Below are 20,259 nucleotides of genomic sequence, written 5' to 3' on the forward strand. Positions count from 1 at the left end.
AGCGTGTCAAACATCCAAGCGGAAACCAGAGAAATGGACGTGATATCAAAAGACGCCATCGGGAAGGAATTCCCCCTCATCTGCAGGGGCCTAGGAAAATTGAAAGGACCCTCAGTTAAACTGCACATTGATCCCGCAGTCCGCCCAGTTCCCCAACACCCAAGGAGAGTCGGGTTCCACCTCCAAGCCGCCGTGTCAGCTGAGCTCCAACAGCTCCTAGAAAATGACATTATTGAACCAGCAGTGGGCCCGACCCCGTGGGTCTCCCCACTAGTCATAGTACCAAAAGAAGGGGGACAACTCAGACTCTGCGTCGACATGCGCGTCGCCAACACCGCAATCCAGCGTGAGCGACACCCCGGGCCCCGAATCGAGGACATGATCGTTCAGATAAACAAGTCCACCCTTTTCTCAAAACTCGACCTTAACCAGGGTTACCACCAACTGGTACTTCATCCAGAATCCAGAGGCATAACAACATTCGCCACTCACGACGGTCTATTCCGATACAAGCGCCTCAACTTTGGCATTTCATCTGCCGCTGAGATTTTCCACGAAACCATCAGGCAAATCATTCGCCCAATCAGAGGAGCATTCAACTACAGCGACGACATCCTAGTATTTGGCAAGTCAAAGGAGGAACACGATGCAGCCCTCCGCGCCACCTGCAAAGCCATTCAAGACGCTGGCCTCACGCTCAACGTCGACAAATGTCGATTCAGCAAGACCAAGCTGAAGTTCTTTGGCCACATATTCTCCGCAGATGGAATGACACCGGATCCCGACAAGGTGGCGACTATCTTCGGCTTACAGGAACCAAGGCAAATAGTGGACGTGCGATCGTTTCTAGGCATGGCAGGTTACTGCGCGAGATACATACCCCATTATGCCACGATCACGGAACCGCTCAGGAAACTCCTTCAAAAAGAGATGCTCTTCGCCTGGACGGCTGAGTGCCAAGAAGCATTCGACTCCATCAAGCAACACCTAGCAGAGGCCAGGAAACTTGCCTACTTCGACCCCACGTGGCACACTGAAATCGTGGTCGATGCAAGTCCAGTAGGGCTGGGTGCCATCCTCGCCCAAACCAACGGTACAGACACCCACCCGAGACATGTGGTGGCCTACGCCAGCAGAGCCCTCTCGAAACCTGAGTCCGCATATTCGCAGGCAGAAAAGGAAAGCCTGGCAGCAGTCTGGGCATGCGAACATTTCCACAACTTTGTCATAGGAAAAAAGTTTACTCTAATAACGGACCATCAAGCCCTCCTATCACTGTTCGGCAATCCTCGAACGAAGATGCCGCCACGGATTGAACGGTGGGGTATCCGCCTGCAAGAATATGACTATCACATCATTCATCGTCCGGGGGGGGAACACAACCCAGCAGACTACTTGTCGAGACACCCCACAGGAAAAGCCACACAGCGAAAGGGAGATGTAGAATACATCAGCTATGTCACCACAAACGCACTTCCCCCGGCAATTTCACTTGAGACAGTCGCTGAGGCGTCAGCGGCTGACCCATCCATAGCATTGGCCATCAAACTCACAGAACACAACAGATGGAAGTCATACCGGAAGCTTCTAACAGAACATCCGGAAGCGAATCGAGATGAACTGGAAAGGTTGGCAAAAGTTCATACCGAACTAGCCGTCAAGGACAAGTCCATACTCCTTCGAGGATGCAGAATAATAATCCCAGCAGCCCTACGGGCGGACATCATAAAGACAGCCCATGAAGGCCACCGCGGGGCAGACAACACCAAACGGCAACTTCGGTGCCACGTATGGTTCCCATTTCTGGACGCTCTAGTAGAGCGATGGGTACGAAACTGCATGGCATGTCAATGCACAGCTAGGGCCGAAGCCCCCGCACCACTACAGTCTCTGCAGATCCCCGATCACCCTTGGGAAAGAGTGGCAATAGACTTTTATGGGCCCCTCGAGTCGGGCGAATACCTACTACTGTTCATTGACGAGCACTCTCGCTTCCCAATCGTGAAAAGGTCACCGTCTACAGCCTTTGCCCACATAGCAGCTGTCTTCGACGAGGTCGTGAGTGAGTGGGGCATACCAGAAGTTATCAAGTCGGACAACGGCCCCCCGTTCTGTGGTCACGACTTCGCAACCTTCGCCAAGCATCTGGGCTTCAGACACCAGAAGATAACACCAAGGTGGCCACAAGCCAACGGGATGGCCGAAAGATTCATGTCATCGATCAAGAAGACCTTACAAAGAGCCAGATTAGAAAATGTTGACCCTCACCAGGCTCTGTGCAGAATGCTTCGGGACTATCGAAACACGCCGCACGAGGCCACAAACAGGACGCCGGCCGAGATGATGGTAAAATACCAAGTTCGCACTCGCATCATAAGACACCCCAACAACAAGCCGGAAGCAGACCCGGAAGTTCTAACGCGAGATGCGGAACGGAAGGAACGGGCCCGCATCCGAACAGATGAAAAGAGAGGGGCTCGCCCGAATGAGATCCAGGTGGGAGACGAAGTACTGGTCCAACAGACAATGATCAGAAAGACTGACCCGAGGTTCTCCCCACAGCCGCTCCTTGTGACGGCCACCAAAGGAACCATGGTAACAGCTGAAAACGAAGAACGGGAAATAACCCGGAATTGCTCACAGTTCAAACTCACCACCAGTCCGGGCCAGCAGGAGCGAGATCCCCCAGATCCGGAACCAATGCCAACGGACCCGAGAGACTCGCTGTGGTCACCACCGAGATTCTTGGCTCGCCCTGGAGCGAGGAGAGTGCAAGAGCTAGAAGATGATCCAGGAGAAGCCGCCAACGGTCGACCCCATAGGGTCGTGAAGAAACCTATGCGCCTAGTTGAAGAATGTTAGTGTTATGGTTGCAAGGACTTTTGTCCGGGGGTGATGTTACACTGAACTGTCTCTTTAAGAGACACAGGTCAAGTCACGCGGCCCGGCCACGTGACACGTGACGTCAGGACGAAGAGTGCCTGCGGGCAGTGAGAAGTTGTATTTGAATAAAGTAAGACGTGTCTCCTACTCTCGGTGTGCCTGTCCTTATTGCAGAGGCCCTCAGGGCCTAACAGTATTGTTAAGTATTTTGCACCATATCGTTTTCTTTAATTTGGACTTGGCATGCTGGTCCCTCTCACTGGCCGTGCAGTGTCACGTGCACTAAGACACATGACACATGATGTCACTGAATGAGTAAAAAGACCGCATGAGCTCACGTGCAGCAGTTCGACCACCAACTCACGGACTCACGTGTCTCTGTCATGCAAGGTACTGGAGGGGTGCCCGGCCTGATACGGACCCCACAGCGCCCTCCAACGTTCGTGGCACACCATTTTCTCCCACTCATTTGGTAGGGGCCCCTTCCATTTAGATGTCATGCCTCCCCCCCACCCCCCAACATTTTCAGCAAAGTGACTCTGCTGTGTGTAATCCATTTCCATCCGCATATTGAGGATGGAAATGGATAATACACATTTTACAAATGTGATTAGATTTTCAGAAAGACCACATCTGTAACCTGGCAGATTCCTTGTAATAATGATGAGGATTTTAAGAATGACGGCATGCGGATTAGAGCATGCAGAAAAACAATCGTTCCTTACCCATTAATAATCTTTCTGTGATTTGTCTTAGAAGCATATGCTTGGCATAGGCTGCCATCTAGTGGTTAGTCCATAGTAATACGCTTTGTTTTTCTCAATGTCGAGAAAGAGTGTCAATAGGAGGAGTTCTGCCGCTGTCGACGGAGAGAACAACAAAAGAAAAATGGAGGAAGCAGCGCGGTAACCGCTGCAGGGTCCTCGACTAACGGTTCCCCTCCCCCCTGGGTAATGGGAGGGGGCAAGGGGCGGAACGGTGCCAAAATTCCCCAAAGCCCGCGAAGGGCAAACAAAGGAGGGGGCGGGGCGAACCCCCTTTATAACAAGCAGGGTCCTACAGTAGGGACATACAGCTCCTGCAGTAGGACCCTGCAGAGCCGCCGTGCCACAAGGAGGGATTTCGTTTCGTTGGGACTTTGTTTTGGTTCGTGGTCGGAGGAGCGGCTAATATTCAGCGCGGCGGGAGGAAGCACGAACAAACCGGGAAGGGACCAGGAAGGGCGCTGGAGCTTGGAGCGGACGCCAGCGCCCAATGGACAGAAGGTTCCAACGGAGGCAGGCGCATTGAGTGGAGGCTCGCACCAGGGATAAGGAGTCGCATTGACTGCTTCGCCACGGCTCTAAACTAGAGCACCCGGGCCGCCAGAGAGTGAAACTTGGTCGGCGAGCAGGCACGGGAAGCCCTGGCTCCGGGGAACAAGCGGAGGCGGGCAGGACAGACGCCTGAGAGAGCCGCGCCGCCGCCTCCTAATCCGCCCCCACCTCTCGAGCTGCCGGCCACTGAGCTTCTGGAGAGGCGGCAGATTGGGCCTCGGCGCCGAACAGGACAAACGCCGGGAGGCGCACTGAAAAGCAAAGCCGGCACCGTGGCGCAATCGGTAAACGCGTGCGGGTGTTAAACAAAAGGTTGGTGGTTCAAGCCCACCCTGGGACGCATTCAATTTCTCTTCCTACCCACACCTTTTGCAGACGGCGCGGCGCAATAAGGGTAAGCGGATTGAGCAGTCTTGTGGGAAGGCTACCCACAATTCCCATAGGGGGAGAGCCACGCTACGGCAGCAACGTGCAGGAAGGTGCGGTGAAGAAGCAGAACAATGGGGGAACAGGATCAGCAGCCGAGTATGGAGTTGGAGGCCGTTTTGAGAGATGGCCAGGCTGGCTGCAGCCACACATGGGCCGGATTGGATGTCTTCAATGGTGACTAGGGCCGGGCAGGAGTTGCCGGGGCCCAGTCAGGTGGTGAACAGCTCACCCCTCATGTTTCAAGATAGCCCCGGTGAGGGGACACTGGTGGAGGTAGAAATTCATGTCGTGGAAGGAGAGGAGGAAGAACAAGAGGAGGTCCAGGAGAAAAAAAGAAAGAGGACAATGACGGCAAGGGCCAGGGCACATAAGGAGCAGACCAGTGCCAACAAGAAACCTCGAGGGAAAGGGAGGGCGCAGGAGGATGCAGCCTTGCCGGCTCTTACACCTGCTGAGGCTCCAGGGAACCGTGGGGGCCCAACCAGCACTCCTGCAACCAGATCGGTGGAAGTTGCTGTGGGAGCTTTTGGGGCGCTTAGGGTCAGCGAGCTTGTTCCGGAAAATAAAGAGAGAAAGGGGAACGTCTTTTTACGGTTAGGGGACGTGCAGGTAACCAGCACACAGGTGGTCATCTATGTGAGGAGATCGAAGACCGATCAAAAAGGGAAAGGGGTGGCATTGACACTGCAAGCCATTCAGAAAAGCAGGGTGTGCCCGGTAGCAGCAGTGGCTGAGTTTCTTCTGCAACGGCAGCCGTCAGAGGCAGGGGCACCATTACTCGTGCATAGGGACGGTTCCGCATTAAGACGCTTCCAGTTCAAAAAGGTGATGGGGCTGGCACTGGCAAAAATGGGTCTAACAGAGGGTCGCTTCGGGACCCATTCGTTCAGAATTGGGGCTGCCACCTCCGCAGCAGCCGGGGGTTTAGGGGTGGAAGACATCATGAAATTGGGGAGATGGTCTTCGGGGTGCTTAAAAAGATATATCAGGCCAGATAAGATGTGATTTAACATGCCGTTGCCTTTACTTCTCAGTACCAGCATTGCAAAGGAGGAAGAAGTGCACCATGTGGGTAGTGGGGCACTCGTTTATTTCGAGGGCCAAGGCGAGCTGGACCTCGCACCAAGAGGAGCTGACGGCTGGCAAGTTCCGAATTGAGTGGCATGGGGTGCCAGGGATGAAGTGGGCTCAGCTGCAGGGGTTGCTGAGGAAATTGCGAGGCAAGCAGCAGAAGCCAGAGGTGCTGGTAATCCACTTGGGCGGGAATGATTTGACCAACCTGGGGAGGGGGGTCTTGTTGAAGGACATGATGCTCTCCTTACAGGAGATCTCAGCACAGCTGGGCAAAACTGAGATTGTGTGGTCTGAGGTGATTCCCAGGCCCGACTAGAGGAGAGCTGAGAACTACTCTGCGGTCGAAAAGTTGAGGAAAAAACTGAATGGGGCCATGGCAAAGTTCTGCAAGGGCAGAGGCTTCCAACAGATCAGGCATGGCCTGATCAACTTAGAAACACCCGAGCATTTTTTAAAGTATGGCGTGCATCTATCAGCAAACGGAATGAAGCTCTTTTTCTGGAACATATGTACTAAATTGCTGGAGCTGTAAAAGTGTGTCAGGAAAGTGGGGGAGCCACGGTGGGCGGTAACCAAGCACAAATAACAGACTCCGGATGAGCCAGAAGGAAACCGGAATGGGTCTTCGCCCTTCCGGACCAGCGCCTCTTGGGAGCCTAACGGCAGTGGTAACAACTAAGGCTCAGCTTCCCCCAAAAAAGAAACAGCGCTCTCCCGACCCACGGACACCTGCATGGGCAGGATAGGCCCAGGCACACAGGGTTAGGAGAGTTGGGCCTACTATGGAAACTATACAAAGGTATAGGGTGAAGCAGGTGAGGACGGACACGGAGCAAGCGCCACACTTACAGACTGGAGTTCACGAAAATGTGTACAATGATTCTGTTATTGTGGAAATAAAACTGTGGCCAAGTTTGCCATTTGAAACTATTGTCTCATGCCAATTCATTGCTTGTAAGGAGTCAGGTGCAGCGAAGGAATGAGCGAAGGGTGGCTAATTGGCGATGAGTGCAAATGGACAAATGCAGTGGTTATACTATCCACACTCAATGCGCACAGTGCCAAGGCCCTAGACTGCTAAATCACAGCTAACACGTGGTGAGCCAGAGAAAGCTTCCAGGAAACCCCGTTGACAAGCTGCGTGCCAGTTCCTTTCAACTGTTGTAGTAACAGGGCTATCTTTACTGCGTGTGCTGTTAAAAAAATGTCTGCAATTTTCTTACCACCGTAGCAGTGATTACGTCATGATGGGCCGTGAAACCTAGAACTACTTCTCGTCATAACAGAATGACTACACATGCAGTCTTTTAAAAAATAAAATACCCTGTTGTGAAACGTGAAACATGGCTGGCCCGCCTTAAGGGGAGAACCACATAGGAGAGGAAAGCCAAGGACACAGGGAAGGAAGGGAGGAAGAGGGGGGCTACTAAAACCCAGAAACTGAAACCTGGAATGGGAATAAAGGACAGTCATGGTTCCTTGGCTCCGTGTGCCTTGGTTTATATCGAGCGGAGTCCAGGGGAGTGAGACCCCGTCGAAGAAGGCGGGACACTAGACATAACATACCCCCCTGACCCCCCTCTGAGGGTTTACTTGACGGTATTAGAACGTCAACATCAGGGCCAGTGCGTGACCATTTTTTTGAGTTTAATAAACCCTTCTGGACGAATACAAACATTGTGGAATAATCGCACAGTGCTGTTTGTAATTAGTATGATTCTTCATTTACCCTTCTCCCCTTTCATCTATAGAAGCTCCAGGAAATGTATTTATTTTTCACTCGTTAAAAATACCCTACGCAATCAATCGACTTGGTTTGCTTACTATTGGAAGAGCAAACGTAAATGAGTAAGAGAGAAAGACCTATTATGGGTGGCAAAAGGCAGCACAAGATCAATCAACCCATGACCTTTCGGGGTCATGTCACTTACTTTTGGAAGGGTCGGAAATGTTACTGTCAACTCGCCATCATGCAGCTCCTGGTTTTCTCCTTCTGGGCTTTTCACAAAATCTGCAGTGGTTACAAAAAATTAAGAAAGTGTTATTCAGAAAAAAGGGTCTCTCAGAGCATGAACTGCAGGCGAGACCGATGAGACATTTCACGACTACCAGTGCACTGACCGAGAACTGTAACACACGAGCGGTGAGCTGGCCAGAAATAAGGCCCTGAGACATGTTGCATTGTCAAGGTCATGGTATTACCAGTACATATGTTATCAGTCAGGCTTCCCTGAGCATAAGATTGCTGGACGCACCACAAGCCATGGATTTGGAACAGGTTGGCTGAATAAGAACTACTTTGCAGCCGAGTGGATAAGTGGAAACATTTTGGAATTGGAAAGGTGGACTGGTCCAGAAGCAGCTCCACAGAGTAGACCTGTGGGGGAACTGGTGAAGAAGCATAATGCAGGGAACGAGGCCAGTCCAAGAAGTATGTCACGGGACAAGTGCACAAGCAAAACACTCTGGCTTATTACTAGATAAGCTCTAACGCTGGCTCAAGCGTAACAAGTGTCTGGTACCTCACTCTGTTGGACTGTTGGTGCACCTGTTCACTTGACCATTTATAATAACTTGGGTCTCATCAATCAATTGAGTGAATTTACAATATGATTATTTGCCACTGTGGCAGATAAGTAGGGTTCATATATGCATCTATGTAGATGGTGAGGCTAGGGTCGTGGGCTATCTTGCAAGCTCCAGTGTGGGGCATGCCAATGTGCTATATGAAGCTTTTAACACTGCCTATAGAGTGTCCTCTGAGATTTACATGAAGGGGTATTCTCTCTGCCCTGATATTCTGCCTCCACGTGCAGGAGATGATCAGCCGTAAGGCATATCCTCATAGTGCATATTACCCACCCAGGATTGCCATTGATTATCAGGGCCATTACGTCTCAAAATGTACTGCACCCTGCTCTGTTCCCTATGCAGGCAGTAGCCTTTGGAGTTGCATCTTGGCTAGTTTTTAGGTACACTTGATTGTTACTTCCTTGCCAAGGCCAGATCTATGCTGAATTCCGAATCTCCTGGCCTGCATGCTCAACGCTCATAACTAGATGTGCACTACCTGCTAAGAGATGACTTCTTCCCATCATTCTGTGGCACTTTTGCAACATAGCCTTAACATGTGGCACAAAGCACCCGGAAATCAGTGTCCATAGTTGGTGCTATGAGTAGTGCTAACATGTGACTTCCGGTTAGGGTGTGGTTACTGCCTGTCAGTTGAGGAAAGGTACATGTTAGCACTACATCTAACTACTGCTATAGAAGTCTTACCAAGTGTGATTGAATTGGCTCCTCGGAAATGGAGAGAAATAACACACTGACCACGGATCCTACTGTTTTTACCAATAGACTGAGCAGGAACCACACTGTTAGGGCAGGTGGAATGATCAAAAGCCTTTTTATGGGGTTGTGAGTTCTGACCAAAAATAATGATTGGGAAACATATAGACTGACAAAGGGTTCTCCTAGAAACGGGGCGTTGGTCCGAAGACCTTGCTGTGTGGGCAAGTGAACTCACCAACGCCTCTAGTGTGGAGGACGGTCCGCTGACTAAGTATTGTGGCCCAGGGAAAGGTGAAGTAAGCCATGGTCTGGTGAAAGGCTGACGGACCCGGTATAATGCCTTTGCATTGCTCCTTAGTGAGACTATTTTTAACCTTAACATTATGAATCACTTCATAGCCTCACTACTTGGTGCCTCCCTTGCATTTCTATGCAATGAGAGTGGATCTGGAATGTAAGAGTACCTGGTATGGAGGCAAACATGCGATACATTAAAGCCGTCACAGGTTGTAAAGCACATCTGAAATACAATCTCTTGTAATTTGCCACTGAAATATTATACTTCTTTGGTGCGTCCAACCAGTACATGGGCATGATTATAGAATGAAGAAAATTGCAACACATCATGAAAGAGAAGTGTGGTAATGATTAGACCCAGGGCACCACAGTGCTGACGCGGATCGGGCTATATGTAGCCCTTGTTGAAAGAGGCTGCCACAGAGGGTCTTCAAGATGGGACACCTCCTCTTGCATTCATGCAGATAAGCGCCAAACGTCGGATAGGATGGCCCCAATGGTACACGTTGTTCAAGAACTATCTGGAAGCCGTAGCGGGTGCGGCATTCGTAGCAGCACGGATACACGCAGTGCTGGTCAATGTGCTGGCTGTAGAGGGGGTATCAGATTCTAGGAGGACTTCTAAAAACACTGGGGCAACAATGATGACAGGCGTGATGCCAACAAGGAGACAAGGCTCAAGCATAGTCCACGATTTGGCTGTAAAGAAACAGGCTTAATTTTCTATGCCTGAAACCAGCACGTGCATGAACCCGCTGAAGATTTAATCGTGAGCCACACAGATTTAGTAACAAAATGTGACCTGATAGATGAAATGGACCGCATGATTTACAACACAATGATAGTACAATGGAGGAACCCAACAGACAGGAGACACCAATACAAGTAACAATCCTTTGCATGAGGATAAAATGGCAATGGTGCAGTCCACTGCAAGAAGGAAAGCTACTGGAAAAAAACATGCTCCAGACTGAAGCGAATTCAGTGACACAGCCTGGAAAACATGCTTCCAGTGACCCATGAGGTTTAAAGAAAAGGACCCAGTACCAAACTAAGTGCTTGTAAAAAACATGTGGAAAAGGTGCAACAGTGAGACACATCGAGCGGATAAAAAATATTCTTCTGCTAAAGACACGCATATAGGTGCACAGGCCAATTCGATAAGGCATTGCATATGAGACCATCACAACAGGTACTAGTGGCCACAGAAAAGGATATAGCACAAAAGACAACAGCAGTGAGTCTGACACAGTGGTATTGTTCATAGAACCGAGAAGCTAGTCAAGAGGAGACAATCCAAACTGTGGGGAACACAGAGATGCCAACTTGATCAGACTCGTGCCAGTCTCGGGGTACGACATCGTGGTTATTCCTGTCAACCAATACCGCACAATAAAGACAATGTTCAGATAACTGTTACGCTCACCTGGCTCCCACAGGGGCATCGGTCGGACCCGGACAGCTTCAGTCTCCACCCACGTGATGCGTAGTGCAGCGATGACTGACTGGATCTGCCCTCCTAATCTTGTCTGCTAAACCCGTAGAAATATTCTCCTGCAAGTGGAGAGATGGATTTAGCCACTTGTGGATTCAAGTGATGGCACCCCCACAGTCCTCCCCAACTAATCACCTCCGAAATGCCCTCACAGCAATCTCACCTTATATTCTTGAAAGATGAGCTCTCCATCCTGTGTGGATTTGCAGGGATGCGTCGATTCCAGTTACTTCACTGGTTTGAAGGCTCGGGAGAGTTCCGGAGAATATTGACTCTGAGGTTCATGGTGAGGACCAGTAAGTATTAAGTTCATAGAGTTCAATATGTCCGATGTTCACTCTTGTTCCCCCCTTCCTTTCTTGTCTTGCAGCTGGCTCGTGAAAAGATGCTCTTGTGGCAGCGGGTGGCGCTCAGGTAAGAGTCTGTATTACCCGGCGCTGTCCGGTAAATGTTGCACGAGGAAAACGTGTTGTTTTGTCTCTCTTTACAGATGCGGCACGTGAAAATATGGAGAGTCACAAAAGAATACCTCCGGTGGTAAATCAGGTAAGTCTATGGTGGTAAGAATTATAGTTGTTGGTTCCCTCGGCTCACCTTGTGGTTTTTCTATTGTCTCCTAGGTGCCGAAGTTCGGCGAAGAAATGATGGAGGCAGCGCCGACCCGAAGGATGCTGTGAAGACTGGTGAGTATGGCGCGGCGCTGCAGCTGGAGGTGCGGCGCGTGCAGAAATGATGTTCTTTACAGGTCCGGAGACAAGATGGATCCAGAATCAGGTGTGGAATAGAAATAAGTTCGTTTTCTAACCTTGTCCCTTTCTTTCCTCTTTGTTTTAGGAGCTCCGGAATCAAGGCGGGCGTGGCAGAAGACTGGATGCAGGCTGCAGGCACGGTGAGTGTTATGCTGCTGGATGCAGAATAACGTGAAGCGTGTGTTTCTGGTCGGGTGTGGTTTAAATAGCCTCAAAAGTAGTCCCAGGTAAGAAGTCCCTAGAACCACACCCGAGTAAAAAATAGTCCCTGTAGAAAAATAGTCCCTTTCAGGCTTCATGTTGGATTGGAGTCATTTGCAGCATGGTCTGCCTGAGGTAAGTAATGACTATGAGCCTGGCGCCTTAGGCGCCAGGACTGATTCCTACTATGAGCCTGGCGCCTAAGGTGCCAGGACTGAACCCAGATAGCCCCTAGCCGGAGCTGCTGAGGTTTTACTAAATGTCTAGATGCCTGCTCCCGGGGTTGATGGGCTTGGTCCGGATGCCTGGGGGTAGGCATCATGACTGCACTCCCCCCCAAGGCCCCTCCTAAAGTTGTTCTTCCCCAGGGCCCTGGTTTGTCTGGGAAATTCCGATGGAATCTTTTTACCAACCGAGGTGCATGGACGTGGTCACTAGGTTCCCATGACCTTTCTTGTGGTCCGTAGCCCCTCCAATCGATTAAATAAAAAAAAAATTGATTTAACCATCTTGGAGTCCAGGATATTTTTTACCTCGAATTCAGGTTCTCCATCTATCAAGATGGGGTTGGGTGGTTTGGTTAATCTTGTTCCTGACTGAACTGGTTTTAAAAGTGAAACATGAAAGACAGGATGAATGCGCATATTAGAGGGTAATTCCAATTTGACGGCTACTGGGTTGATAATGGCCTTAATAGTGTAAGGTCCCAAATATCTAGGGTTAAAAGTCTGAGTTCCCTTCAGAGGTATGTGTTTTGTAGCCAGCCAAACTTGATCCCCAATCTGGTATTGTGGAGTTTCACTTCTATGTTGATCAGCATTTTTCTTATATTTCTCTTTTGCTTGTTTCAAATGTTCTGTTGCCTCTTTAAAGGCTTGTGTAATAGTAGAATGCAAATGACTAACTGCAGGCATTTCTAAATGCTGAGGCGAATCTAGTTCTGAGGTTCGAGGGTGATGTCCATATATGGTATAAAAGGGGCTTTGTCCGGTTCCTGAATGTACAGAGTTATTGTATGCATACTCGGAAATCCATAAAATATCTTTCCAATTACTTTCGGTCTGGTATAGCATGCAACGTAGGTACTGTTCAAGGGTCTGGTTTTTCCTCTCAGTCTGACCATCGGTCTGGGGATGGTGACTGGTTGATAACCTCACGTCAATTTGCGCCAGTTGACAACATTTCTTCCAAAAATGTGAAATGAATTGACTACCTCGGTCAGAGACCAATACGGAAGGAAATCTGTGTATTCGAACAATGTTTTCAAGGAACTCCTTGGCCAGAATTGAAGCAGAAGGTAATCCCTTTAGAGGAATAAAGTGGGCCATCTTGGAAAAAAGATGCACAATAACTAGAATGGTGCTAAATCCATTACATGGTTGTAGATCTGTAATAAAGTCTAACGATAAGGTGTGCCATGGTGTAGGTGGAATATCCAAAGGTTGTAAGAGGCCAGCTGGTTTTTTCTTCTGACTTTTGTTTTGGCCGCAAATGCCACAAGACATTACAAATGATTTTATGTCTTTTTGCCAGGTGGGCACCAGAATTGTCTCTTAATTTTAGCTTCAGTTTTTGCGATACCTGGGTGTCCTTCCATCAGGGTGTCATGATAATTGGAGATGACTAGTTCTTGTAGTTCCTTGTGTGGTAGAAATAGTCGCCATTGATAATAAGGTAGGTCATTGATGACTGAGTAGTCCGGGCCTTTCTTCACCCAGTCCTGCAGGGCTGTTGGATCGAAGAGTTGTTGGATCTTTACTTGAATATCCTTTAGTGTCTGTAGAGTGGTTATGCCAAGAATTCTTTGTTCTGAAATTATAGGCACCGGTTCCGGGTTCGCATATGCTTCTCCCATCCCTATTCGGGATAAGGCATCTGCCTTGCCATTTTTACAACCTGGTCGATAAGTGATCACGAAATCGAACTCGGCAAAGAACAATGCCCATCGAAGTTGACGCGACGATTGGGCCTTGGCTGTTTTTAAATATTGCAAGTTCCGGTGATCGGTGATTACCGTAATGGTATGCCTGGCACCGAGAAGATAATGCCGCCAAGCCTTGAAGGCGGATTTGATGGCTAATAATTCTTTATCGGTAACCGCATAGTTTAACTCGGGTGCTGAGAACTTTCTGGACCAAAATGCTACTGGGTGAAGTTGACCGGTTTCAGGATCCTTCTGGGACAGGACAGCTCCCATGGCTAAACTGGATGCATCAGTTTCAACTATGTATGGAACTTCATGGCGTGGATGCATTAAGACAGGTGCAGACGTGAATTTCGCTTTCAGCTCTTGGAAGGCCTTCTCAGCTTCTTCGGTCCACAAGAAGCGTTTGTTTTTTCGCAAAAGTGCTGTGATAGGGTGTACAACATGTGAGAAATCCGGAATGAATCTGCGGTAGAAATTAGCAAATCTGAGCATACTTTGTACCCCTTTAACTGAACTGGGTGATGGCCACTTGAGGATTGCGTCCACCTTTCGAGAGTCCATTCGGACTCCTTTTGGAGTCAGGATAAATCCAAGGGATTCAACTTCCATAGCATGAAAAACGCATTTTTCCAATTTTGCATATAACTTCTGCTGGCGTAGTTGCTCAAGGACTGCACGAACGTGCTTCACATGGTCTGATTCTGAAGAGGAGTACACTAGAATATCGTCTATGTATACAACAACACAGACATCAATGAGTTCACGAAGGACATCGTTCATAAAATACTGGAAGGCTGCTGGTGCATTGCACAACCCGAAGGGCATCACCTGGTATTCGAATAACCCGTACTTAGTGCGAAAAGCAGTCTTCCATTCCTCACCTTTCTTTACACGTACCAGATGATATGCCCCTCGGAGATCTAATTTAGTGTAGATCCAAGCGTCCTTTACTTGATCTAGTAATTCGGGGATCAGAGGCAATGGGTATCGGTTCTTAACCGTGATCTGATTTAATGCGCGGTAGTCTATGCACGTTCTGAGGTCACCTTCCTTTTTAGGCATGAAGAACAAAGCTGAAGATGCAGGGGACTTGGATGGACGAATGAAGCCATTAGCAAGGTATTGGTCCAAGTATTGTCGTAGATTAAGGTTTTCGGGTTCCATAAGGGCGTAGATCCTACTACATGGAGGTTGTGCACCGGGTATGAGATCGATTTGACAATCGTATGATCTGTGAGGTGGTAGGGTGTTTGCCTGTTCCTTTTGGAAAACATCCTGGAATTCTTGATATTCCTGAGGTAACTGCACGACTGGAGTAGCGACTGTGGCCAGGTCTTGGTTCAAGGGTTTTTTGGGTAACAAGTATGTGCACAATCCGGGAAGGTTATTCTCTTCTCTCGCCAATCAATACAAGGATTATGTGTTTCCAACCAAGGTATCCCCAGTATTATTTGGAACTGCGGGGCTTTGATTAAATCAAACACAATAGTCTCTCGGTGCCCATCCTGACCCAATAGTGTCATCTCTGCGGTGGAATGAGTTACAGACCCAGAGGCAATTTCAGTTCCATCGACTGTGGTGATAACATCCGAAGTGGTCTTTTTGCAGAGAGATAGATTCATCCTAGAAGCCAACTCGTGGTCCACATAGTTTCTTATGGCCCTGCTATCAATGTATACCCTCACTGCGTGCATACGTGATGGCTGCCTTGGATTTATAAGGACCATTGGTATGATGAAGTGTGAGGTCTGAGCATCCTTCTTCAAGCTCGGCAAGCGGACCTCTACGCTTGTCGGGCATGGTCGTTTCCCGAATCAGGCTCTGTTCGATTTTTATCAGCAACTCCGACTACTTTTTTAGATGTTTTTATAGGGCAATCCTGTAGAAAATGTCCTGAGGCCCCACAGTACAGACACAATTGCATCTGCCGTCTTCTTTCTCTTTCCTTTTGAGTTAAGGGTCCCTTGACCCCCCCGATCTGCATCGGTTCTGATACATCTGTTCCTTTGAGGGTAACATAGGGTTTAACCAATACCCGATTCTCGAACTTAGCTCAATCAGCCTTTCTATTCTGAAGTCGGTGGTCTAACTGGACCACTAAGTCTATATATTCTGCACAATCCTGAGGTGGGTTCACAACTTGGGGCAAAACGTCTTTGAGTTCACCCCGAAGTCCATGATGAAATAATGTAATTCGTTTTACCTCTGGCCATCCGGTTTCCACCACTAACCTATTGAAAGTGGCGACATAGGTTATTAGATCCTGGTTACCTTGTCGTAATGATAAAAGTTTGTTATCCAGGGCCTGTCCCTGTGAATGTCTGGCAAATAGCCTTTCCATGCTCAATTGAAAACCTTGAAAATCCTGAAGAAGAGGGTCATCCTGGTTAACTAATGGAATTGACCAATCCGCTGCGCTGCCACTAAGATATGATAGTACAAAGGCTACTTTGGTTTGGTCGTTCAGAAAAGCTCCAGGTCTGCATAAAAAGTGCAAGCGGCATTGGTTCATAAACACGGCAAACTTTTTTGGGTCCCCAGCAAAACGTTCGGGTGGAGCTAAAGGAATGCTCCCTGGTAGAACCACTTGCACAGGATTGCTCCATGAAACAGGAGTTGGATTCCCCCCGAGTCCAGGTAATGGTGTTTGCCCAGCTTGGTTTTGCAGTAATTGTCTAGCAAGATCATCAGTGCGCTCCTTTGACACAATCAGTTCTCTCCTGAGAGCATTAGTCTCTTGGCGCGCTGTGTGCACTTCTGCCCTAAGTTCCCCTAACAATAGGGCTAGTTGGTCGGTTTCTGAGGTCTCCATAACGCCCGGGTGGGGATTTAAAGAATGGCTTCGCACTCTGTTACGCTCACCTGGCTCCCACAGGGGCGTCGGTCGGACCCGGACAGCTGCGGTCTCCACCCACGTGATGCGTAGTGCAGCGATGACTGACTGGATCTGCCCTCCTAATGTTGTCTGCTTAACCCGTAGAAATATTCTCCTGCAAGTGGAGAGATGGATTTAGCCACTTGTGGATTCAAGTGATGGCACCCCCACAGTCCTCCCCAACTAATCACCTCCGAAATGCCCTCACAGCAATCTCAACTTATATTCTTGAAAGATGAGCTCTCCATCCTGCGTGGATTTGCAGGGGCGTGTCGATTCCAGTTACTTCACTGGTTTGAAGGCTCGGGAGAGTTCCGGAGACTATTGACTCTGAGGTTCCTGGTGAGGACCAGTAAGTATTAAGTTCATAGTGTTCAATATGTCCGATGTTCACTCTTGTTCCCCCCTTCCTTTCTTGTCTTGCAGCTGGCTCGTGAAAAGATGCTCTTGTGGCAGCTGGTGGCGCTCAGGTAAGAGACTGTATTACCCGGCGCTGTCCGGTAAATGTTGCACGAGGAAAACGTGTTGTTTTGTCTCTCTTTACAGATGCGGCACGTGAAAATATGGAGAGTCACAAAAGAATGCCTCCGGTGGTAAATCAGGTAAGTATATGGTGGTAAGAATTATATTTGTTGGTTCCCTCGGCTCACCTTGTGGTTTTTCTATTGTCTCCTAGGTGCCGAAGTTCGGCGTAGAAATGATGGAGGCAGCGCCGACCCGAAGGATGCTGTTAAGACTGGTGAGTATGGCGCGGCGCTGCAGCTGGAGGTGCAGCGCGTGCAGAAATGATGTTCTTTACAGGTCCAGAGACAAGATGGATCCAGAATCAGGTGTGGAATAGAAATAAGTTAGTTTTCTAACCTTGTCCCTTTCTTTCCTCTTTGTATTAGGAGCTCTGGATTTGAGGCGGGCGTGGCAGAAGAGTGGATGCAGGCTGCAGGCACGGTGAGTGTTACGCTGCTGGATGCAGAATAACGCGAAGCGTGTGTTGCTGGTCGGGCGTGGTTTAAATAGCCTCAAAAATAGTCCCAGGTAAGAAGTCCCTAGAACCACACCCGAGTAAAAAATAGTCGCTGTAGAAAAATAGTCCCTTTCAGGCTTCATGTTGGATTGGAGTCATTTGCAGCATGGTCTGCCTGAGGTAAGTAATGACTATGAGCCTGGTGCCTTAGGCGCCAGGACTGATTCCTACTATGAGCCTGGCGCCTAAGGCGCCAGGACTGAACCCAGATAGCCCCTAGCCGGGGCTGCTGAGGTTTTACTAAATGTCTAGATGCCTGCTCCCGGGGCTGATGGGCTTGGTCCGGATGCCTGGGGGTAGGCATCATGACAATAAAATGCCAGATCGTCGTTTGAACAAACATGGGTAGTAGACATTAATCTGCTGGTTCAAAGACAGTAAAATAGATTTCACAAGCTGGTCCATGTACAGGAGTGTGTACATAATTGTTCTTTTTTGATATGGTAAAGAAAGGGCTTCACATTTTTGGAGGCATGATCAGTACAACCTGCAAATCAAATTGAACCCACCCAGAGAGGACAAAGTACTCATGGATAAGGCACAGGATTCATGAAAGGATATCAGCACCAGATGTGACTGCAACCAGAAGTGCCTCCAATTAGGCAATGAGTCAGATCATTCCTGGTGACAGCCCACCAAGAACTCAATGACAACCAGTGGAAGCCAAAGAATGGCTGAGTCCATTGGTACAGACCAGGAAAAGCAGCAACTTTGCATTGGCCTTTGCTGTCACAACCATGATAACATCACTGACAACTTCCCCATCCCTAGGTTCATGGAGTGGCTTTTGCTGCTCATCATGGCTTCGTGCTCTCAAAGTTGGACATGAAAAATGGCTAGCTCCAGGTGAGATCACACAGCCGCTCAGAATCTATCATTGCGTTCATCAACCCTTTAGGTGTGTTCAGGTACATGTGTGTGGTGTGATGAATCCTGCAGAATCACCCCAGAATCCCAGCCTAAGCCATCCTCCCATCTAGCCAGGGAAAGGCAGAAACTATGTGACCCTGGGCAGGGTATCAGGGGGAAGGATCACATGGGAGGAGGAGGAGACCATGTGAATATGGAGACTCCGACAGAAGAGGCGCAATACTCATCTTCTTCTGAGGATGAATATTTGTGAATGCCTGAATATTTAATAGAATATTGTCTTACCAGGTACTAAATATTAATGCCTTTGTTGTGCATGTGGAAAGGATGTATATAAGAAGCAGGCAGTTAGTGCAGCTACTTTTAGTAGTACTCATTCTACATGGGGTTCAGTTTATAAACTTAAGAAAGAAACCCTAATTCCCATAAAACCTTTCATTAAAAATAGGTCACAATCCCTTGAACAAAGTAAATTAAAATATTTTCATATTAATTCAACTAAGAACATTATGGACTTCCAGTCCCATAATGCTCTGAGTACTGATATAGGGGAAGAGGGGCACAGAGTCACTAGCCATAGTGAGGGGTCTAGTTGTTCCACACCTGAGCTGGACCTTTAAATATTTAAAGGCCTGTCAGGTGCAGGTCAGTAGAAAGCCGTGTCAGCAGGAGCCTCAGAAGCAGCAGGAGAAAGTAGATGTCAGAGCGAATGCTTTGCTGATAGCGGGACCCCTTATGGAGAGTTTGTAGGAGGTTGTAGTGCCCTGGAGATGCAGATTATTCACAGGGGGAGGCAGTGGTGAGATCAGCTATCCTGAAAGAGAGACTCGCTCTCCATGTCCGACTATGCACTGTGGTGTGAAGGACTTCACGGAGCACGTGTGGAGCCGTGTTAGCTCCAGCGAGAGACAGCGTATGCAGCAAGAGGCTGACGGTAACTGTCTACCGTGATGGAATACCCAACGCGCAGCAAGGTATAACAAGCAGTCTGGAGGAGACACCAAGAGAAGCCAGTGAGTTGTCCTAAGCAAAACAGAAAGGTGATGGCTGGAAGGTTTTGAATTAATCAGAACTACGGACACAGCTCTGGGAAACCATCCAGACCATCGTTTTTCAACCTGCCAAGCCATTACAGAGGAGAAAGGCGATTTGCAAATTAGGCTTGGTCCCACCCCAAAAGAAGAAGTCCAGCCCGAACTGCTACGTCACATCCCTTCTGCACGAGACCACAAGCATCCCCAGACATGTTTTGGCCTTGTTGGGCGTCATCAGTGAAGAATAGCTTTTGTCTCTAGGCCCAGCAGGCTCGGGAGCCACATCTGGGTATACCCATCCCAGTCGGGGTGACTTAAGCAAAACAAAAAGGTGATGGCTCGAAGGTTTGAATTAATCATAACCACGGGCACAACCCTGGGCAACCCCCCAGACCATTGTTTTTCAGCCTGCCAAGCCATTAAAGAAGGGGAAAGACCATATGCAAATCAGACTCGTTCTCACTCCACCCTGAACTAGGTAACCCACAGGAACTCCAACATAGACTGCTTCAAAGGAAAAAAAAGTTTTGAATACAGAACATTTAAAAGAAAGCAGATTGAATGTAAATTCCCTAAAGGGAGAGGGAGAAAAGAAAGATATTGTAACCCACATTTCCCAAACCAAAAGGTGGCAATTTTTAAACAAAGTGAACGCAACTTGCCTGAAAGGAGAGACACAATAAGAAGATGTTGTTACCGGCATTGCCATAACCAAGAGATATCGATTCAAATTGAATGCAACAGTCACAGGAGTTGTGAATCACATTGTCAACAGCCGCTAGGTTGTGTGGAAAGAA

The 20,259-nt window shown here is 48.7% G+C and overlaps 1 protein-coding gene across 7 annotated transcripts in view; it reads right to left on the bottom strand.

The window, feature by feature from the left end:
• Positions 1 to 20,259, bottom strand: part of INPP5D (inositol polyphosphate-5-phosphatase D) — a 1,036,816-nt gene that overhangs the window by 233,469 nt on the left and 783,088 nt on the right. For all 7 annotated transcript variants that reach the window (XM_069617886.1, XM_069617890.1, XM_069617887.1 and 4 more), the window contains one exon: positions 7,634 to 7,713. In XM_069617886.1, the coding sequence (XP_069473987.1) occupies positions 7,634 to 7,713 (80 nt within the window). The remainder of the gene's footprint in view (positions 1 to 7,633; positions 7,714 to 20,259) is intronic.

The sequence above is a fragment of the Ambystoma mexicanum genome, chromosome 10 (assembly GCF_040938575.1).
Source record: "Ambystoma mexicanum isolate Mex_15411 chromosome 10, UKY_AmexF1_1, whole genome shotgun sequence".
Lineage (NCBI taxonomy): Eukaryota > Metazoa > Chordata > Amphibia > Caudata > Ambystomatidae > Ambystoma > Ambystoma mexicanum.